The sequence below is a fragment of the Hyla sarda genome, chromosome 10 (genome assembly GCF_029499605.1).
Source record: "Hyla sarda isolate aHylSar1 chromosome 10, aHylSar1.hap1, whole genome shotgun sequence".
NCBI lineage: Eukaryota > Metazoa > Chordata > Amphibia > Anura > Hylidae > Hyla > Hyla sarda.
Genome location: NC_079198.1, coordinates 129,547,268 through 129,570,994, shown reverse-complemented (window position 1 = coordinate 129,570,994; position 23,727 = coordinate 129,547,268). Strand labels below are relative to the sequence as shown.

The window sequence follows — 23,727 nt, the reverse complement described above, 5'->3', positions numbered from 1 at the left end:
CGGGGCTCTGTACAGTGAGGACAAGCGGGGCTCTGTACACAGAGGACAAGCGGGGCTCTGTACACAGAGGACAAGCGGGGCTCTGTACACAGAGGACAAGCGGGGCTCTGTACACTGAGGACAAGCGGGGCTCTGTACGGTGAGGCTCTGTGACATGCCCCCGGCTCACACAGCAGGATGGTTGACAAGCCAGGGGACTGCACAGAGCCCTGCTTGTTCCGCTGACACTTCCTGCATTTTATCCTAGCCAAGAAACACAGGCAATAGCTGCAAGGACAAGTCAGCATTCTTTCACCCAAGAATATACACATTTTGCATATTACAAATAAGAATCTTTTTCTCTACATTATATAAAAAAGTTTTTGCTCATGACAGATAATTCAATCTAATGTGTATACACAGATATATACCAAGTAGAATCGCATAGGGGCTGAATGCAAACAATGGCAGGAATTGTTTTTTTATTTTAAGGTCAACACTAATATGCATCAAAAAGCAATAACACGGTTTGGCTGCAAATGTGCTGAGCCGCCTCTCTCCATATGAGAACTGATTTGCATTGTCTGTACAGTCACCAATGACATCTGGAGACCGGAGATGAATTGCAGTGGATCCTCCCCCAGTTCACATAAGGAGAAGCAGTGAACCTACTGTACGTATGTATGGACTCCGGCACCGTGCTCCCCGGCTTCTTGTGAGACATCTCCCCGAGCTCTACAGTCTCCAGCATTTCTGAAGAAAAACATAAAGATCAGAACATTAAAGGAGACGTCTCCATGACAGACACAGGAGAGCTGAGGATCAGCGACAGCAAAGGAAAATAATTCACTTTCTCAATTTTGTCATTAGAGTGTATCCAGCAAGATCGGGCAATGGGGCCGCACTGGAGGGATGGGGGGGGCATTACCGGACCTAACTGGTGATTGTCTGGTGTTACGGGGGAAGCTGTGAGAGGGCGCACATGCTGCAGTATTACATAGACCCAATTTACATGAATGGGGATCTATGTTGTTCACAACACCTTTCAGAGGGGATTTGGCGAGTTTAGGGGTCCAACTACAAGGGTCCCTGTATGGGGCAAATAGTTGACTAAAAACACATGGAAATCCTCATTAATGATAAACTGTATAGGTGTGGCCTTCTCTCTAAAGAACATGCAGGATGGGATGAGAACTGGTTCTTTGGTCGGCCATCTTTCCCAGTCCCTGCAGCTTCGCCGTGTCCACCATTGCAACCAAATGTTACAATGCAAAACACATGCAATGCTTTTAACAGTCTTAAAGGGAAAGTTTGGTACATAAGTACTAATCCCTGATCCTGTGGATGTGTCTGATCCGACCACTGGGACCCCCCACGATCTCCTGCTCGCCATCCAGTTTGTCTACATGCACAGTGAGACTTTCGCTCTATGTACGTATTGCGTATCACCCCCTCCCCCCATAGAGATACATAGAGGGGCATGTTGACAATAATTTGTGCACAAAGCAGAGGTCACTCCATGAATGGGGATAGACGGGGTGTCCCAGCAGTCAGAACCCCTGCGATCAGACACTTATGTACCGGAGTTCCCAATTAAACAGGTTTTCCCTTAGACATCCCCGCTGCAATGATGTCACGTACACGGTTCACATGATGCAGCTGCCAATCATCGCAGCACTTCTGCCAGGGGACAATGGAATTTAAATAACCTCTTCCTGGTATTTGACCTACATGTCCATCAAATGTAAAGTCTTGTGTATAAAGCCGACTAGGCAGCTTAAAGGGGTATTCCATGAATTTTCATATCAACTGGCTACAGAAAGTTAAACAGATTTGTAAATGACTTAAAAATTCTTAATCCTTCCAGTACTTATCAGCTGCTGAAGTTGAGTTGTTCTTTTCTGTCTGACCATAGTGCTCTCTGCTGACACCTCTGTCTGTCTAAGGAACTGTCCAGAGCAGGAGAGGTTTGCTATGGGGATTTGCTGCTACTCTGGGCAGTTCCTGAGACAGACAGAGGTGTCAGCAGCGAGCACTGTTGTCAGACAGAAAATAACTCAACTTCAGCAGCTGATAAGTACTGGAAGGATTAAGATTTTTTTAATAGAAGTAATTTACAAATCTGTTTAACATTCTGGAGCCAGTTGATATGAAAAAAAATCTGCTTTATACATGGCGGGTGTCGGCTGCTATCTGACACGCACCACCAGTGGCAGAGCTAACTCTCACCTTAACTGTTAAATCACCCAGAGAAGTGTTCTCCAAACGGTGTGCCTCCAGCTGTTGCAAAACTACAACTCCCAGCATGCCCGGACAGCCGAACATTTCACCTAGAGTTAGTTGCTGGTTGCCCCGATCCTGCCCGGCCCTTGGAGTGTGGCAAGAATGAAGGAATCAGACTAACACAGAGTAAGAGCTGCATTCACAAAACGGAAGGAGATTTTTGTACAGTGGTCCCTCAAGTTACAATATTAATTGGTTCCAGGACGACCATTGTATGTTGAAACCATTGTATGTTGAGACCAGAACTCTGGTAATTGGTTCTGAAGCCACCAAAATGTCATCCAAAAATAGGAGAAAGTGAGGATTAAAAATAAATAAGTAGATAACTAATAGAGATAAAGCAAATCCTTACATATAAAAGTAAGAAAGAGCTGCTGGGATTTCAGTGTTTCCCAACCAGGGTGCCTCCAGCTGTTGCAAAACTACAACTTCCAGCATGCCCGGACAGCCGAAGGCTGTCCGGGCATGCTGGGAGTTGTAGTTTTGCAACAGCTGGAGGCACCCTCTTTGGGAAACACTGGTCTGTGTAGCGGAAAGGAGCTTCTTCAGGGTCCTGTACAGAACACGCAATGTTCTAAAAAAAAAAAAAAAAGGAAAATGGAGCCGCCCTCACCTGGTGTCCAAATGGGCAGCTAACCCTGGTACAGGTAAAGAGTACAGAACATACCTCCCTGTACTGTAGGGGGCGCTACCAGACACCAGTCAGTGCATGCACTTCAGTAATACCGGTAAAGAGTAATACAGAACATGTAATACCTCCCTGTACTGTAGGGGGTGCTACCAGACACCAGTCAGTGCATACACTTCAGTAATACCGGTAAAGAGTAATACAGAAAATGTAATACCTCCCTGTACTGTAGGGGACGCTACCAGACACCAGTCAGTGCATACACTTCAGTAATACAGGTAAAGAGTAATACAGAACATGTAATACCTCCCTGTACTGTAGGGGGTGCTACCAGACACCAGTCAGTGCATGCACTTCAGTAATACAGGTAAAGAGTACAGAACATGTAATACCTTCCTGTACTGTAGGGGGCGCTACCAGACACCAGTCAGTGCATACACTTCAGTAATACAGGTAAAGAGTACAGAACATGTAATACCTCCCTGTACTGTAGGGGGCGCTACCAGACACCAGTCAGTGCATGCACTTTAGGAATACAAGGGTTTTATCAGTGAAATGCCCATTCTGATTGGTCGGTTCTTCCAGCCATTGACACGTTTCGCAGATTCCATAGCATTGTATGTTGAGTCTGGTTTCAAGTTACAATGGTCCAGAAAAGACCATTGTATGTTGAAACTATTGTATGTTGAGGCCATTGTAAGTTGAGGGATCACTGTATTTTTCATACATTGGAATAAAAAATGGTGGTGAAAATGGACATCCTTGTTCGGAATGTTCCAGAGGTTCTACGATATAAAACATACGTGCGCTTGATGACAATGTGTTCTGTTTCATGCCCGCGGCTGCGTTCTGAAGCGTTGGCACGGTATGACGCTTATTGTTTTTACAAAGGGTCGGGATGATATACGCGTCATGGTACGGGCGCTGCCATCAGCACTGAGGTGTTTAGGTTTTCCTGATTGCTCGGACCCTGGGGGTGCGGTGTGGGGTGCCCACTATCTAAACCATAACACAGAACATTGTGATTTCCGGATACTGATGAGGCTGCCAGACACCAGTACCCTGAGGCCATCATCCAGCATGAACCCGGGATGTGAGGACACGGAATTTACTAGAATCTTAGAAAAACCATTGTAATACACCCTAAGAGTACGTTCACACGAGCGGATCCACAGCATATTTTACGCTGCGGATGCGCCGCCGAAGGACCCCTAAATGGTGCCTCAGATGTGCCTGCTCGGAGCAGCGATCTGCCGCTACAAACAGACACACTGCTGCGATGTGCGAGTCGTCACACATGTGCGGTGTACACGCACACATCGCGGCCGCTCCCCCTGCTCCCTGACCTAGGCGGAGAGTATACTGCGCATGCGCGTGGCGACTCGCACATCGCAGTGTGTCTGCTCGTAGCGGCGGATTGCCTCTCCGAGCAGGCACATCTGAGGCGCCATGTAGGGGACCTTCGGCGGTGGATCTGCTCATCTGAACGTACCCTAATGGTAGGTTCACACTGAGTAATAAGCGCGGAATTCCACACTGTGAACTCCTAACATTAGTGTTCAATCTTTGCGCTGAAGTCCGCAAGCACTGCAATGCCGTCAATGGTGACCGTGCAGTGACACGCGGTGTTCCGCCAAAGTATTTCAGCAATGGCGGCCAGATGGAATCTCCACTCACGGAATTCTGTGGAGATTCTGTTCCCATTACTCAATGTGAACAAACCCTTAGAGAATTCAGAGATAATAATAATGGAGGGGGGGGGGGGGGTCCTCTGTTCAGGACCTTCTTCTCTTTGAAGAGCAGCTATAAGGATTGTCTACAACTACGTATACCGTATTTATCGGGGTATAACACGCACCGGCCTATAACACGCACCCTCATTTTACCAAGGATATTTGGGTAAAAAAAGTTTTACCCAAATATCCTTGGTAAAATGAGGGTGCGTGTGTGCATGTGTATACCCCGATACACTGTCTCTGACCCTGCAGAAGCCCCCAGGAAAGGCAGCGGGAGAGAGGCCTTCGCTGCCCGCTTCTCTGCCCCTGCCTTTCCTGGGGTCTAGAGCCCTGCTGCCACCGCTTCTCTCCCCCTGCTATTGGTGCCGCTGCCCCTTCTCTCCCCCTGCTATCGGCGCCGCTGCCCCTTCTCTCCCCCTGGCTATCGGCAATGGGGCAGCAGCACCGAAAGCCAGGGGGAGAGAAGGGGAAATGGCACGCATTGCTGGCGCCGCTGCCCCGTTGCCCCCCCATCCCCGGTTGTATAATTACCTGTTGGCGGGGTCGGGTCTGCGCTGCTTCAGGCCTCCGGTGTGACGTCCCCTGCGTCGTTGCTATGCGCTGCGCGGTGCTATGACGAGTGACGTCACTCGTCATTGCGTCTCGCAGAGCATAGCAACGACACAGGGGCGCCACACCGGAGGCCTGAAGCAGCGCAGACCCGACCCCGCCAACAGGTAATTATACAACCGGGGATGGGGGAGGCAACGGGGCAGCGGCGCCGGCAATGCGTGCCGCTTCTCCTTCTCTCCCCCTGGCTTTCGGCGCTGCTGCCCCATTGCCGATAGCCAGGGGGAGAGAAGGGGCAGCGGCGCCGATAGCAGGGGGAGAGAAGCGGCGGCAGCAGGGCTCTAGACCCCAGGACAGGCAGGGGCAGAGAAGCCGGCAGCGACGGCAGGTCTCTGGACCTGCAAAAGCCGCTGCAGTTCTTTGATTTAAAGCGCCCGCTTTAAATCATTGAACTGCAGAGGCTTATCGGTGTATAACACGCACAGACTTTAGGCTAAAAATTGTAGCCTAAAAAATGTGTGTTATACGCCGATAAATACGGTACAGCCGTATCAGAAACCGTATCCATACACAATGCATTGGAAACCGTATGCAACCTGATGCATCTGGTTGAGTGCGGTTTGTTTGTGATACGTATTTTTTAAATCATTTATGGGTATTTTTTTAACATGGGAGTCAATGGGAACTGTAGAGAACTGTATGTGCGTACGGTTCAGTCAGGTTTTCACCATACGGTTTTTGACTTTGCACAGTTTTTTTTCTTGGAATTTCAATCAAACAAGTGAAACTTTATTCATCCTTAAAAAACAGATGCAACCGGACATCATTTTTCAAACTGTTTACAGTTTTAAAATTTGTACACACGTTTTCATACAGTTTAGTCAGGTTTTGAGGAATCCGTTTTTCATCAAAAACCTGACACGGGAACTGTATTGCAAAAACGTGGTGTGAATGCAGACTTAGGCTTCTATGAGGGAGAAACGCCAAAATTTCACGCCCGCTGCCGGACTCTGCAGTAACTGCAAGTGTAATGAGGGAACGGGGTATGCGGCGGGGGGGGGGGGAGGAGGGAACGGGCTAGTGCCGTAGCGGGGGGGGGGGGGGTGGGGGGGGGGACTGGAACGGGCTAGCAAAAAAAAAAAATAGGATGGTGGGAGCTACCCTTTAAGGACTCAGACAATTCTATTTTTACGATCTCGATCGCAGACCAGAGCAGAAGACGCGAGGAAGGCAGCGGAGCCAGGTGAGGGGACTTCAGGCTGCCATGCTGGATGATCGGATCGTCGTGGCAGCGCTGCGAGCGATCCGATCATCCATTCAAAGTGCCGCAATGCTGCAGATGCCGTGATGCGTATTGATCACGGCATCTGAGGGGTTAATGGCGGACATCCGTGCGATCGCGGATGTCCGTCATTACGGGCGGGTCCCTGGCTGCTATCAGCAGCTGGGACCTGCCGTGCATGACACGAGCATTGCTCCGATGCTCGCGGTTATGCATAGGACGTAAATGTACATCCTGGTGCATTAAGTACCTCCTCACCAGGACGTACATTTACGCCCTGCGTCGTTAAGGGGTTAAAACACACACACATAAAAATAAAAAACACAATTTTTTTTCAAAAAATGAAAACCCCAAGTGCGTAAGGTATTTCATAAATGCCTATTGCAGTGTTTCCCAACCAGGGTGCCTCCAGCTGTGGCAAAACTACAACTCCCAGCATGCTCGGACAGCCGAAGGCTGTCCGAGCATGCTGAGAGTTGTAGTTTTGCCACAGCTGGAGGCACCCTGGTTGGGAAACACTGGCCTATTGACTTGCAGCTAACATCTGGGGGCGGCAGATTGATAGAGACAGAGAATGTTTGGCCGCTTCATCCCGCTCTCCCCACTGACAACACAGGCGCGCTTGCAAAATGTGGAAGCTGGGAAAGAAATATCACCCGATCCTTAATAACGCACTATAAGTACCGTACAAGTATCTGGCTGACAACTACTAAAGGTAAACTGGCACCTGTAGAGGTAGGGCAGCCATGACGGTTGTGTGTTTCTCTATTGCTCTTCCTACGATGTAAATGCTGAGTTGTGCGCTCTAGCTCCGCAGCTCCCCCTCCCCTCTCATGCCATTCACACAGAGGGAGAAAAAACTGCAGCTGCATCCCCCCCCCCCCCCCCTCCCAGATTACTATTTACTGCATTACTGACTGACTGCTGGAAGGTGAGGAAGATGCCGCTTAGCCCTAATAAGATCTGGTGTTAAGTATTTGGTATTCACATTAGAGTTGAGTGAACTTACAGTAAACTGGATCGGAGCGAACCTCGCAGCTCGGCTGTTGATTACTTCAGTCTGCGTAAATTAGTTCAGCTTTTTAAGGGCTCCGGTTGCCCGGGATGACAGTCTTAGGTCTCCTAGGTCTGTATCCATCTTTTCCGGGCAACTGGAGCCCTTGGAAAGCTGAACTAATTTATGCAGACTAAAGTAATCAACAGCCGAGCTGCGAGGTTCTCTAGGAGCCAAGTTCGCTCAACTCTAATTCACATGTATTAGTGATTTATGAAAAAAGGAGGATATTTATACTCACCGTAACATCTTTCTCGAAGTCTTCATTGGAGGGGACACAAGAGAACATGGATATAGGCTGCTGCCACTAGGAGGCGCTGACACCAAGTTAAAAAAACAGGAAGTGACTGAGCAGGATATACCCGCCCCACTGGCACTGAGCGGATCAGGCTGTACCAGAGAAGTGTCTGTGAACAAGAAGGACCAACACCAACCGGGTCACCTAACTGGGGAACCAGATATATTGGTGGGTGCTGTGTCCCCCAATGAAGACCAAGAGAAATAGAGTTTATTTTTGAGTAGAAAAATCCTCTTTTCTCAGTTTTTTTCATTGGGAACACAGCAAGGACGTGTGGGATGTCGTAAAGCAATCCTTGGGATGGGACAGAAAGAAACGCTTGACAAGAGGAACTGTGTAAATGCTGCACTGCTAGGGCCGGTAAGTAAAGACGAAAGGAAGGGGTAACCTGGGAAAAACTAGAAGAGAGAAGACTGAGGACAAACCAGTGACCTGGACACCTTAAAGAGAACCTGTCATGTTGTTAAATGTTATAATCCTCCCAGGTCACTGCCCCCATCATGATAAACCACCCCCGGCCTTTATTTTTATTATTTTTTAGTTTTCTACCTTGATATTGCTCTGTATTTTCTGCTCAGTCTCAGTCAGATTCACAGACTGGGAAGGGGGCGTTCCCAAGCAGGCGTGACATCATCTGAAGCCATACAGGGGAGAACTTCCTCCCTCACTCTGCTACACACAGCCCAGAGCAGTTCAGTGTGAGATGAGCTTTGATTTGCTATGGCTGCACCCCCCTCCCCTCAGCATTTCCTGCTTTTTGGACTTCTGCCAGGTCAACATAAGTCCAAAGTCTGTGCAATAGATGGGGAAAAATGTGTTCTGGGCAAGTAGGGAGACACCTAGTGGCAGTTTTTTTTTTATTTTTTTTAACACAAATAAAACATAGAAAACTTCTGTTTTTTTTCAACAAATTACATTAGAAAGATTTTTTATTTACCATAAGGAGTGCGATAGCAAAAATTAGTTTTAATAAGAGTGCCCATTTAAGGGCAGAAGCAAAATCCATGCTCAAGCCTCGAACAATAAACTACGTCCCTGTTAAACGGGTACTCCGGTGAAAAATATATATTTTTTTAAATCAACTGGTGCCAGAAAGTTAAACAGATTTGTAAATGACTTCTATTAAAAAATCTTTATCCTTCCAGTACTTTTTAGCAGCTGTATGCTACAGAGGAAATTCTTTTCTTTTTGAATTTCTTGCTCTCTGCTGACACCTGATGCCCGTATCAGGAACTGTCCAGAGCAGGAGAAAATTCTCATAGCAAACCTATGCTGCTCTGGACAGTTCCTGACACGGACAGAGGTGTCAGCAGAGAGCACTGTGGACAAGACAAAAAAAGAAATTCAAAAAGCAAAGAATTTCCTCTGTAGCATACAGCCGCTAATAAGTACTGGAAGGATAAAGATATTTTATAATAGTAATTTACAAATTTGTTTAATTTTCTGGCACCAGTTCAATAAAAAAAAAAAAAAAAAGTTTTCTACCGGAGTACCCCTTTAAGGACCCGAGCATTTTTTTTGCACATCTGACCACTGTCACTTTAAAGGGGTATTCCAGGCCAAAACTTTTTTTTATATATCAACTGGCTCCGGAAAGTTAAACAGATTTGTAAATTACTTCTATTAAAAAATCTTAATCCTTCCAATAGTTATTAGCTTCTGAAGTTTTCTGTCTAACTGCTCAATGATGATGTCACGTCCCGGGAGCTGTGCATGATGGGAGAATATCCCCATAGGAACTGCACAGCTCCTGGGACGTGAGTCATCAGAGAGCAGTTAGACAGAAAACAGCAACTCAACTTCAGAAGCTAATAACTATTGGAAGGATTAAGATTTTTTAATAGTAGTAATTTACAAATCTTTTTAACTTTCCGGAGCCAGTTGATATATATAAAAAAAGTTTTGGCCTGGAATACCCCTTTAAGTATTAATAACTCTGGGATGCTTTTACTTTTCATTGTGATTCCAAGAATGTTTTTTCATGACATATTTTACTTTATGTTAGTGGTATATTTTTGTCGATACTTGCATCTAGAGATGAGCGAACTTACAGTAAATTCGATTCGTCACAAACTTCTCAGCTCGGCGGTTGCTGACTTTTCCTGCATAAATTAGTTCAGCTTTCCGGTGCTCCGGTGGGCTGGAAAAGGTGGATACAGTCCTAGGAAAGAGTCTCCTAGGACTGTATCCACCATTTCCAGCCCACCGGAGCACCGGAAAGCTGAACTAATTTATGCAGGAAAAGTCATCAACTGCCGAGCCGAGAAGTTCGTGACGAATCGAATTTACTGTAAGTTCGCTTATCTCTACTTGCATCATTTCTTGGTGAAAAATTCCAAAATTTGATGAAAAATTTGAAAAGTTAGTATTTTTTTTTTTTTACTTTGAAACTCTCTGCTTATAAGGAAAACAGACATTCCAAATAAATGATATATTGATTCCCACACACAATGGGGGAGATTTATCACAGTTGTCTATGTCCCTCATCAATATAGACCAAACTACAGAGGGTTAGTCCGGTCTATTGTGCGCCTAATTTATCAAAAGGCGCGCGGCTCTTGATAAAATTCTGCGCACGGACTTCGGGATCTATGCTTTAGACCAGTGGTCTTCAACCTGCGGACCTCCAGATGTTGCAAAACTACAACTCCCAGCATGCCCGGACAGCCGTTGGCTGTCCGGGCATGCTGGGAGTTGTAGTTTTGCAACATCTGGAGGTCCGCAGGTTGAAGACCACTGCTTTAGACTGTATATAAACCTGCTCCAGCATGGTCTGACATTTCGGCGTACTTTCAGCCGATGCAACTAAAATCGACCAGAATGCATCATGTTCTAAAAATCCTCTAGAGCAAAAGTCGCAGAAAAGTCGCACATATTTAGACTGCGACTTTCTGTGCGACAAATTTAGACGGGGAAGAAAACAGTCTAAATGCTTTGATAAATCTCTCCCAATATGTCTACTTTATGTTTGCACCATTAAGTTGACATGTTTTTACTTTTGGAAGACACCAGAGGGCTTCAAAGTTCATCAGCAATTTTCCCAAAAAATTTCAAAATCGGAATTTTTCAGGGGCCAGTTCAGTTTTGAAGTGGATTTGAAGGGTCTTCATATTAGAAATACCCCATAAATGACCCCATTATAAAAACTGCACCCCTCAAAGTATTCAAAGGGACATTCAGAAAGCGTGTTAACCCTTTAGGTGTTTCACAGTAATAGCAGCAAAATGAAGAAGAAAATTCAAAATCTTCATTTTTTTACACTCGCATGTTCTTGTAGACCCAGTTTTTGAATTTTTACAAGGGGTAAAAGGAAAGAAATTGCCCTAAAATTTGTAACCCAATTTTTTTTCGAGTAAGGAAATACGTCATATGTGTTATGTCATGTGCTCTGTGGGTGCACTACAAGGCTCAGAAGGGAAGGAGCGACAATGGGATTTTGGAGAGTGAGTTTTTCTGAAATGGTTTTTGGGGGGCATGTCTCATTTAGGAAGCCCCTATGGTGCAAGAACACACAAAAAAAACACACACATGGCATACTATTTTGGAAACTACACCCCTCAAGGCATGAAACAAGTGGTCCAGTGAGCCTTAACACCCCACAGGTGTTTGACGACTTTTCGTTGGATGTGTAAATGGATTTTTTTTTTCACTAAAATGCAGTTTTTTCCCAAAATTAGAATTTTTTTTTACAAGGGGTAATAGGAGAAAATGCCCCCCAAAATTTGTAACCCCATTTCTTCTGAGTATGGAAATACCCCTTGTGTGGATGTTAAGTGCACTGCGGGCGAACTACAATGCTCAAAAGAGAAGGAGTCACATTTGGCTTTTGGAAAGCAAATTTTGCTGAACTGGTTTTTGGGGGGCATGTCGCATTTAGAAAGCCCCTATGGGGCCAGAATAGCAAAAAAAAAAAACTGTGCAGGAGAGGTTTGCTTTGGGGATTTGCTCCTGCTCAGGACTGTTCCTGAGATAGACAGAGGTGTCAGCAGAGAGCACTGTTTTCAGACAGAAAAGAACAACTCAACTTCAGCAGCTAAGTAGTACTGGAAGGATTAAGATTTTTTTGTTAATAGAAGTAATTTACAAATCTGTTTAACTTTCTGAAGCCAGCCCCTTTAAAGTAACACAATTAAACCATTTGGGTAACGTGACTGGTTTTGTATCATACCTGTTACATGTGCCGGGGAAGGGGTAATGTGACTGGTTTTGCCTTGTGTAGATTATTGCCAACTAGTTGGTAATGACAGTACTGTGGTAATGGGGTACTGCAGTGGTGGAAGGAGGGGCAATGAGCTATGTACACAAGAGGAGAAACCCTAAACAGAGGTGCTAAAGTAGGGCTGGAGATCAACACCATCACCAGGGTTAATAAGGGACCGCGCTGGCAGGAAAGTGAGCCACATGAAGCTGGCGAGCAGAGGCAGAGAGAGTGCAGTGCGGAAAGGTAGTATTAACCCTTCCTCAGATGGCTGGAGAGATAACCCGTATGGGAAGCAAGGCCAAGAGTAAGAAGAATCTGGTAGGCCAGGGAATCTAGTAGCTGGAAGATCTAAGGAGGCGGAAGAGGATGCTACTTGAGAGAAGGGGTTAATAATCATTCTCCATTTCTTCTGCCAGCACATAGCCTCACTGCTACATGCCAGCTTTGTGGGGGCCAGGAGCAGGACGCAGCTAGGGTTCAATCGATGACAGCCTAGGGTTAAAGGGTATTCCAGGAAAAAAATGTGTGTGTGTATATATATATATATATATATATATATCTCAATTGGCTCCAGAAAGTTAAACAGATTTGTAAATTACTTCTATAAAAAAAAATCATCCTTCCAGTACTTCTCAGATGCTGAAGTTGAGTTGTTCTTTTCTGTCTGACAACAGTGCTCTCTGCTGACACCTCTGTCTGTCTCAGGAACTGTCCAGAGTAGGAGCAAATCCCCATAGGAAACCACTTCTGCTCTGTACAGTTCCCGAGACAGACAGAGGTCTCAGCATAGAGCACTGTTGACAGACAGAAAATAACTCAACTTCAGCAGCTGATAACTACTGGAAGGATTAAACATTTTTTATAGAAGTAATTGACAAATCTGTTTAACTTTCTGAATCCCAGTTGATATAAAAGATTTATTTTTTCCTGGAATACCCCTTTAATTTTAAGAGCTGTGTCTTGGTCGTATGGGGGGTGGGGATCAAGGCATGATGTCTCTATTACCCCCTGTGCCCAAGTCCTATAGAAAACCTTGAAAGGAGAAAAACCTACTTAACTAAACAGTGTAAGGATAGAACTAGTCTGGAGCAACCATCCTCGTACTGATGTATGTCTGCAGGAGAGGTACAGCCTGTCCAGGAGGAGCGAACACTTCTTTTTAGCTTAGTGTCGCCTCCTAGTGGCAGCAGCCTACACCCAAAGTCTTCTTGTTCCCCCCAATGAACGAGAAAGTAAGGTACGCTTTAATGGTTGGTCTGGTGTAATGAGGCTCCAAGGACATTGCTGGATTGTTTTCAGGTTAAACTCACCCACAGACTGTCCGGCCGAGTACGAGTCTGTCCGTGTACGAGAGCGTTTGGTGGCTTTTATATTGGCTGTGAAAAGATTATTATATAGACAATGGTGAGAGGCTGGGTGGGGCTGGAAGTCTGATTATCATGCAAATCAGCATGGATACATCTAAAGGAACTCATCGAGAAGAGTAATTATTTACAGTCCGAGGTGCAACAATCTGCAGAGGAAAAGTCAGGCGGAAAATCTTCTGTTCAGACAACTACTTTTCTGTATCAATTCCTCACAGTTTTCTTCTACTTACTGTCATTCATTACAAAACCTTCCTTATCTGAGTCCAGTGGATAAAGCTGACCATAGACATAAGATAGATGTCCGCCAAACACGGGTTCAGCCGACAGGTTCCTCCATGCACATGCAGCTTGGCCGAGCATGCATGTGTTTTCAATAGGGGAAAGCTGCAGCCAGATTCCTCTGTTCATAACTTACCGTATATACTCGAGTATAAGCAGAGTTTTTCAGCACGATTTTTCGTGCTGAAAACGCCCCCCCTCGTCTTATACTCGAGTGAACTCTCCGCCTGTCAATCCCTTCATCAGTGGTCTTCAACCTGCGGACCTCCAGATGTTGCAAAACTACAACTCCCAGCAAGTCCTGGGTGTTGTAGTTTTGAAACGTCTGGAGGTCCGCAGGTTGAAGACCACTGCGGCCTTCGTCATCATCCAGCCCCTCCCCCCTTTTGTTTTGTACTCACCTCCCCTCGGCAGGAAGTTAGGGTGAGCTGGTCCGGGCCATCTATGCTGCAGGGACCGTCCGGTGGGGATGGTTAGTCGTTGCGGGCTGTCCATTTTCACCGGGGGGGCCCTCTTCTCCGCGCTTCAGGCCCGGCCCCAGAGTAGTGACGTTGCCTTGACGCCGCCGCACAGGGACGTTTATGCGCAACGCAACGTCAAGGCAACATCACTAGTCCGGGGCCAAAGCGCGGAGAAGAGGCCCCCTCCGGTGAAAATGGACAGCCCGCAACGAATAACCATCCCCACTGGACGCTCCCTGCAGCATAGATGGCCCGGACCAGCTCACTCTTCCTTCCCGCCGAGGGGAGGTGAGTACAAAACTAAAGGGGGGAGGGGCTGGCTGATGACGAAGGCCGCAGTGGTCTTCAACCTACGGGCCTCCAGAGGTGTCAAAACTACAACTCCCAGCATGCCCGGACAGCCGATGGCTGTCCGGGCATACTGGGAGTTGTAGTTTTGCAACATCTGGAGGTCCGCAGGTTGAAGACCACTGATGAAGGGATTGACAGGCGGTGATGATGACGGGGGGGGGGGGGGGGGGATGATTACATGAGGGGGATGATGTATTTACCACCCTAGGCTTATAGTCGAGTCAATAACTTTTCCTGGGTTTTAGGGGTAAAATTAGGGGCCTTGGCTTATATTCGGGTCGGCTTATACTCGAGTATATATACGGTACTTTGCCAAAGAACAAAAGGACTGGGCCTCTGTAGTTAACACAGGAAAGACAGAAGGTAAATATACCCAGTACTGGGCACCAGTGTACAAGAAAGATATAGTGGAGCTGGAGAGGGTTCAAAGACGGGCAACCAGGGTAATACGGGGAATGGGAGGACTACAGTACCCAGAAAGATTATCAGAATTAGGGTTATTTAGTTTAGAAAAAAGAAGGCTTAGGGGCGACCTAATAACTATGTATAAATATATCAGGGACCGTACAGAGATCTCTCCATGATCTATTTATACCCAGGACTGTATATATAACAAGGGGGCATCCTCTACGTCTAGAGGAAAGAAGGTTTCTACACCAGCACAGACGGGGGGTTCTTTACTGTAAGAGCAGTGAGACTGTGGAATTCTCTCCCGGAGGAGGTGGTCATAGGGAACTCTGTAAAAGAGATCAAAAGGGGTCTGGATGCATTTTTGGAGAATAATAACATTGCTGGTTATGTATATTAGATTTATAGGGACAGAACGATGATCCAGAGATTTATTCTGATGCCATATTTGGAGTCGGGAAGGAATTTTTACCTCTAGTATGAGGGTTTTTTGTCTTCCTCTGGATCAACTCAGTAGGGACTCATTAGGGATATAGGTTGAACGTGATGGACTCTGGTCTTTTTTTCAACCTTATGAACTATGTTACAATTAGATAGAACAGGTAGAAATTCGATGGCACTCACCTTTAAAAACAAGAACTTCATCCATAAAAATTTGCCGGCTCACACCTGGATGGGGAACAGAAAACCGCAACAGCCGAAGCTGCACGGGGTGATGGCGACAAGCCTCTCGAGGCCGGAGGAAGTGGGTTACCGCGAAACAGGCTTGTCGCCATAACCTTGTGCAGTTTCGGCAGTTGCGGCTTTCTGTTCCCTATCCAGGTGTGAGACAGTGAATTTTAATGAATTATTAACGTGTTTGGGGGAGATTTATCAAAACCCGTCCAGAGGAAAAGTTGCCCATAGCAACCAATCAGATCACTTCTTTCACTTTGCAGAGGTCTTGTTAAAAATGAAAGAAGTTATCTGATTGGTTGCTATGGGCAACTTTTCCTCTGGAAAGGTTTTGATAAATCTCCCCCCTTTGTTTTTATAGGTGAGTGCCATCGAATTTCAACTCCTTGTTCTATTTATAAAATGCTGTTTTTCTTGTTTGATGTACACCCCTATATTTCCAGCTCTCCCCTACTCACTTAGTAAATTTTACTAATTTTGGGGCTTAGTAATTGTACCAATACGGGTGGTGCCACCCCGCTTTTCCTCTCTGTATACCCATTAGATAGTTTGCCAATCCCCAAACCGGTCCCACCAAAGTTGATGGTTTCAGCCGACACTTATTTAATGTGTATGGTCAGCTTAAAGAGTACCTGTCACCAAATAAAACTTTTAGTATAGTGTTCCTTGTGTAATTAGCAGACACATTACCATTCACTTGCTTTTCAAATTATCAACATAAATATGTTTAAAATGTAATATAAAAACGGGGCGTGGCCTGCATGCTGGACTGAGCGGACGCGTGAGCCAGAGCTCCCCCTCCCTCAGCCTCTTCTACTCTGATTAACTTACCCTGAGGGTCTGCAACCCACCTGGCCATACCCGTGAGTCCTGTGGAGAGGGGTCTGCCAGCAGTGGACTTCTTATTTTCCCGGCGGAGGTGCTTGGCGGTTTGGGATCGCGGGCGGAGGTGATCCTGCAGCTCTGAAGGAGGAGATCCGGTGGGTGCCGTGCTGAGTGTGGCTCCGGTGGGGGGCCGGAGTGTGGAGGAGCTGCGGGGGCCAAAGTCCTGGTGTCTGGAGGCTGGCTACGGGTCTCTAGAGCGCTAGGGGGACGCCCCCAATGCTGCATTTCATGGGCGGGGCCTAGTTGGTTGCCTAGGCAGCTCCCGCCGGCGGGACAGTGAGGCGCACTGCGCTTATTCTGTGCGCAGCCCAATCGCCTTCTCCTGCTGCAGCCGTATATAAGCCTCGCTCCTGCGCTGCTGAAGCTCCTGCTGACCATTGCTGTTAGAAGTGGTGGACCCCTGGACCATGAATTGGCCTCTACTCTGCATTCTGAAGTATGCTGTGGACCCTGCCCTGCCTTTCTAACACTGCATTGTGCTGCTGCTGCTCTGTGAGTCTTGTTGGGACCTGTTGTTCTCCCTGACTGTCACAGCTGGAATGCTTTTCTAACTACAGTGGGGATACTCCCTTTGGGGGGGTTTGCTGAGAACTGTTCTCTCTATGTCTGCCTCTTCTCTGTCTGCGGTTACCTTATCTGCTACTATAAGGCCACAAAATCCAAGGGTGGCTGATGAGGCGGCTCAACAGTCTTCTGAAGAGGACAATTCCTCTGATGGTTTTTCATTACAGTTGGGTGGTCCGACCCGCAGGGACTCCTGTGGGCCTACCCCTCTGGCGTATAAGGTATCCTCCCATGCGGCTAAAGCACTCAGCCAATATTCCAGAGCCCATGACTAGCCGTCCGTGACTCTCCTGACCCATCCCTCCTGCTGCTTGAGGGTCCTGATATCCCCCGCAGCCCCGCTCTCCGATCCGTTCGCTGTATACTGCCTCGGATATTGATCAGAAATTTGCCGATGTCAAGGCGGCCATCACAACCTGCCAAACCTTAATGCTCTCTAGGGTTAACTAACTGCAACAAGATTTTGTTATTCTGCAACATGAAGCCCAGAAACTTAGGGAGCGCACCACAGAGGTGGAACGCAGGGTCTCTACCAAGGAGGAAACCCTGCAGCCCTTTCCCCAGCAAATAGCTACTCTACAGCGTCAGATGAAAGTAGTGGCCGACCGAGCAGACGACTTTGAGAATCGTTTACGCAGAAATAATATCCGCTTGGTGGGCCTTCCGGAGAGGGCGGAGGGATCTGATGCAGTTGTCTTCCTTGAAACATGGCTTAAAGAACTTCTGCCTGCTGATACTTTCTCCCCTTACTTCTCTGTGGAGCGGGCTCATAGGGTCCCGGGCAGGCCTCCTCCACCGGGGGGTCACCCTAGGCCCTTCCTGGCGAAATTGTTGCACTTCAAAGACAGAGACGCTATCCTGAGGGCAGTGCGCCTCAAAGGCGAGGTCCTTTTCAGCGGTGCCAGCTTTGCCTTTTACCCGGACTTCTCAGGGGACAAGCACAGGATGAAATTCACTGAAGTTCGCCAACGGCTCCGGTCTAAAGGTTACAAGTATGCCATGCTGTTCTCGGCGCGGTTTCGAGTGGTGGATGGCAAGTCTATGAGATTCTTCACCTCTCCTGCGGATGCTCTGCAGTGGGTGGATGCTGCACCGCCTGCCCGCTCTCTGGACTGAACTCTGCTCCTGATGGACATATAACTATCCTTCTTGTCTAGATAGTCCAGGTGTTAGGGAGTTCATTGTTTAGGGCATCCCCTAGGTTCCTGTTTCCCTAGGGCTGTCTCTTAGTAGGGTATAGGCCTTAGGTGGGTTGATTGTTCCCCATCATTGTATGGTTGGGGGGGGGGGGCAGGGGGTTGCTGGCTTGCTCTACTTTGCTAGTGCTAATCTTTCCCCATTTTTAGGATAGTTTAGGGTATAGGACGTGTTTTCTTAGTGTAAGACAGGGTTTTTTAGAAATGTTATTTACTGCTGTTGTTTTTCTGTTTCTATGTGTTTCTGTGCCCAGTCTGTTGTCTGTCTGGTTTGTGTGCCCTGGGGTCGCCCTCCTTCTCCCCATCTGATGCAGGCTGCAGCGACCGGAGGTGGGGGGTTGTTATGAATGGGTGCCTCCAGTTGTTTCACCACTACAACTGCCAGCATGCACTGTAAGCCAATAGATGTCAGGGCATGCTGGGAGATGTAGTTGTGAAACAGCTGGAGGCACCCTGTTAGAACTAAGGGCGGAAGTTGCCCCCAGCAGGCATCAGTGACGTGGTGCCTGCTGGGGAAGTAAATATAAAAATAAAGGCAGGGAGGGGGTTAGGGATAGAAAGGCAATAGGCAGGGACAGAGAAAAAAAAAAAAGAGGGTTGGTGGGAGATACTCTTTAATTCTAAGTTTAAGCGGGCCTTGTGTTTAGATTTTGTTAAGTGCCGCTCCCCACATATTATCTTTCTATAGGAAACCATCTTATGGGTCAGAAGGTGTTGGCCCTTAGGAGGGTGTGGGTGGCTAGGGGTTATCATGCTTCTTATTCCACTTCTACCAGGGTGGTGTCGGTCCTAGTGTCTAAAGCATTGCCTATAGAGGTCTGTCAGGTAGCCTGTGATCACTTCGGGCATTTTGTTATTCTTCATTGTTCTTTGTACTGCTTTCATTTTGTCTTGGTATCCTTGTATGCTGGATCTCCCGAATGCAGCTACGGCTCTGGCAGGGGGCACTCATGGGGTCCTATGAGTCCTGGACGAATATGCTGTACATGTACTCTTCTTCCTCCTTCCTGTTGGGTCCTATAAAAACGGTGGCGTTGGTCTGGTCAGTGGTCTCAGCTCGCTTCCCCCTGCCGACGATCTCTCCCAGGGAACCCACATGTGGTGCACCGTCAGGGGTTGGAGGCAGCCGGCTTCTGGAGCTCACATGGAGTCAAATTTGCTATGCACCTGTTTGAGGAGGGTTCATTTCCTTCCTTGTCTGTCTTGCAATCTCGCTTTAATCTCCCTCGGAGTGCCTATTTTAGGTATCTTCACTTGAGACATGCGATACAGGCACAGTTTGGCTCTTTGGATGTGGCTCTGGCCTTTTCTGATGTTGAGTTGTTGCTGGGTACTTCTGACCTCGCCAAACCTCTTACGCAGGCGTATGCCTTGTTACAGTCTGTTGGGCCGGATGCCTTTGCCTTGGCTAACCAGAAATGGGTGGAGGATATACCGGGTCTTTCGGAGGAGCAGTGGAAGGCAGTTGTGCGGTCCTATTATTCTACTGTTGTTAGTGCTCGTGATCTCCTTATCCAGTTTCGTCCCATCCTTCGTCTATATTATACGCCTGTCCGTTTCTTCTTCTGATAGTTGTTTCCAGTGTAATGTTCATAGGGGTTCACTTCTGCATGCTGTGTGGGACTGCCCAGTTGTGGTTCCCTTCAGGAGGGAAGTGTTGCAATTTTTGGCTGATCACCTGGAGTTTCCGAACGTTTATGCCCCGGAAGTGTGTCTCCAGGGTGTTATTAATGGGCTGGTTTGGCGTCTCCTGGTACGTTTTCTTCTTTTATGTGCCCGTAAAGTGGTCATTATGGCTTGGAAAGATACTAATAAACCTCCTCTCCCGTTGGGTGGCTTTCGTTAACAAATATGTTCCTCTCTATTGGGCCTTATATATTAGTGGTGGTTGTCCGAACAAGTTTGATAAGGTTTGGCGGCCTTGGTTGCTTCTGGAGGCCTCAGCTGATCCCCCGGTTTGGTCCGGGTTACAGACTTCGCGGGCCCCTTAACTACTGTTGTCATGGAAGGGTGGGTGGTGGGAGTCCCCAGGGTTGTGTGTATGGTTTTGTGTCTGTCTTGATAGGCCTGTTTTGGCTGGGAGCTACACGGGATGGGAATATTCCTGAGACCCATAGGATTGCCTTGAGAAGATTTACTATGCTGTCCTTGTTTTTCTGTGTCCTTATTCACCTGTACCTGTTCCATGTTTTTGCCTTCTGGTCGCTCCTGTGGGGCTCCTAGCTGTACTGTTTTGTTTTCTTTTGAAAATTGCATAAATAAAACTTAAATAAACATGAATAAATAAAATAAATGTAATATAAAAAACAGCCACTAGGTGGCTCTGTTCTGCTCCTTGACACAATACAGTAAGTTTGGTCTCCTTCCGGCCTGGCAGGAGTCCAAACTCAGGAAGTGTTTCTCTGCACTGAGCTTGATTGACAGCGGCACAGAAAGTGAATGCTCCACAGATTCTCACAGAAAGATGCACAGACTGAAACCTGCAGGAGAGCCTCACTGATAGCAACACAGACTGAAACATGCACAGAGCCTGAGGTCTTCTATTCATCACAGCTCTGCAACCATGTGAGGAAGGAAGTGGTCCCCCAGCAGGCTTCAGTGATGTCATGCCTGCTGGGAAACGCCCACTTTCTCATGCTGGGAAATTGCACTATGTGAGCAAGTAGAAAGGTATGATACACAGCATTTTAAAGCTCCGAAAATTTTTTAAGGGCTGGAGGGGTGTTAGGAGTAGTTAGGGAACATAGCCTGAGGTAGTTTAGAACAGTTTATTTGGTGACAGGTACTTTTTAAGAATCTGTTGTGGTCATCAGATATGAGGCTCCACACAAGACGCACACCTCTGTGTCTCTAACATCACCAGGACAGGTATTACCCACTGCGGGACGACCTCAAGCCATGAGGAATCATTACAGAAAGTAGATAGGAAAGTTGACTTAATTTTCCTTATATTATCTTCTACAATCTTTCTTCTATGTATTGTTTTCTAGATACCACAGCATGGAGGATGGCCGGCTGCGCTATCTAGAAAACAAACCATGAACCTTTCCAAAACAGGATCTTTGTAGCAAAGTCCTGTACAAAATAATGAAGCTCTAGAGATTAAGCATTGGATCATTCTGGGGGTGTTTAGCCCAATAAAAAAAAGAAAATTCTAGAGAAAGAATATGTCGAAATTGTAAAGTGCTGCGCAATTTTTTGGTGCTATATAAATATTATATAATTATTATATGACTCTTCTCTTTCAATAAACTATGACAATTATTCAGAATCTAACTAAGTTATTCTAAGGAAACTGCCTGCAGGCAACATGACTCAGGAGCCTGGGTCAGCAGTATTATAGACATGCTGCAAGTCTAATATTATACTGTAACCATAAATAACCCAGGACATCCAGTGCACAGGAGGTTTATGTAGATGTCAGGCACATGAACTGGTTGACCACCCATGTGCTACTTACTGTCCATAAGTCTCCAATTGAGAAGAGGGTCATATACAAAAGCTTCTAGCACGGCCATGACACTGTCCTTGTGTTCCCGTAAAACCTTCATTACTGTGTGACATGTGATACGGTAGTTCCCATCAAGGCCGGTTACCTGTGGATAGAACAGAGGGATGTAAATGGCTCCTAATATATTATTATTTTAGATAGATAGACCGATATCTGCAATGCAAGTGAGGGGGAGAGGCACCATCTTTAGCTGTGCACCCCTCCCTATTCACCGGAGGATTTTAAGTTTTATAGTGGATCCTGGCTATATGCCCAGAAGAGGTGAGAGATTGAGCGTCTGAAGTGAGGCCACCTCCATGTGGTGGATGGGGGACACGTTTTGATAATAAAGTGCGCTAAGAGCCTCCATTTTTTACCAAGAGTGCTGCTGCAACCCTTTTATTTGTATACTAGATAGATAAAAGGATAGATAGATATGAGATAGATAAATAGATAGATATGAGATAGATAAATAGATATGAGATAGATAGATATGAGATAGATATGAGATAGATATGAGATATATAGATATGAGATAGATATGAGATATATAGATAGATATGAGATAGATATGAGATATATAGATAGATAAGAGATAGATAGATATGAAATAGATAGATATGAGATAGATAGATATGAGATAGATAGATATGAGATAGATAGATATGAGATAGATAGATATGAGATATATAGATAGATATGAGATATATAGATAGATAAGAGATAGATAGATATGAGATAGATATGAGATAGATATGAGATAGATAGATATGGGATACATAGATATGAGATACATAGATATGAGATACATAGATATGAGATACATAGATATATATGAGATAGATAGATAGGTATGAGATGGATAGATAGATATGAGATAGATATGAGATATATAGATAGATATGAGATAGATAGATATGAGATAGATAGATAGATATGAGAGATAGATATGAGAGATAGATATGAGATAGATAGATATGAGATAGATAGATATGAGAGATAGATATGAGATAGATAGATATGAGAGATAGATATGAGATAGATAGATATGAGATAGATAGATATGAGATAGATAGATATGAGATAGATAGATATGAGATAGATAGATATGAGATAGATAGATATGAGATAGATAGATATGAGATAGATAGATATGAGATAGATAGATATGAGATAGATAGATATGAGATAGATACGAGATAGATAGATATGAGATAAATATATATATAGATGGATAGACAGACAGATATAAATTCTAGCTCTACTAACCTCCATAGCGTTGGTTAACATTCTGGTTAACCTGAATGGGATCTTCTCTGGAAACTTTTCTCTGGTCATCGCCACCTTTTTTTTAAAAACAAAAATAAAACAAAAAAAGAAAAATATAACATAAAATGTTTGACTACTTGTGTGTAAATTGTGTATATACTTTTCCCTTTCAATTGGTATTCCTACAATTTAGAACCACGTATGCACGGCCAGCGATCCACTTATTGTCTATGAAGCTGTGCTGGGATAAGATCAGGATCCGAGCATTGCCGAGCGCCGCTACATAGACAACGAATAAGGCGTTGGACATTGCAAGGGACATTTCTGTTTCATTTAGGTGATTGGCAGGGGGAAGGGGGGGGGGGTCTAAGACAGTGTTTCCCAACTAGGGTGCCTCCAGCTGTTGCAAAACTACAACTCCCAGCATGCCCGGACAGCCGAAGGCTGTCCGGGCATGCTGGGAGTTGTAGTTTTGCTACAGCTGGAGGCACCCTGGTTGGGAAACACTGGTCTAAGAGGTCGGACCCCCATTGATCTAGTTGTCCCCTATTTTATGGATCGAAGAGAACTTTACATTGAAGAAATATTTTTCTATTTTGCATGTGTATGAAGGGGCAACTGTTGATGGGGCGGCCCCCCGTATGTTGTCCTTGGAGGGGGGCTGAGCTGTATTGTTTATGTTTGCAGTCGTCTTCCTGTCCGCCTAACATTCTACAATGTAATGATGTTTATCCGGTTGCTCTCTTCCAGCATCTGCTTCACGTTAGGTGTC

The 23,727-nt window shown here is 46.0% G+C and overlaps 1 protein-coding gene across 8 annotated transcripts in view; it reads right to left on the bottom strand.

The window, feature by feature from the left end:
• MTOR (mechanistic target of rapamycin kinase) overlaps nt 1-23,727 on the bottom strand; it is a 227,177-nt gene that overhangs the window by 8,512 nt on the left and 194,938 nt on the right. For 7 of the 8 annotated variants that reach the window (XM_056543129.1, XM_056543134.1, XM_056543130.1 and 4 more), the window contains 4 exons: nt 22,956-23,030; nt 21,657-21,792; nt 13,321-13,386; nt 652-732 (listed from right to left, as the gene is read on the bottom strand). In XM_056543129.1, coding sequence (XP_056399104.1) covers nt 652-732; nt 13,321-13,386; nt 21,657-21,792; nt 22,956-23,030 — 358 coding nt within the window. The remainder of the gene's footprint in view (nt 1-651; nt 733-13,320; nt 13,387-21,656; nt 21,793-22,955; nt 23,031-23,727) is intronic. The other variant, XM_056543135.1, reaches the window with a different exon arrangement.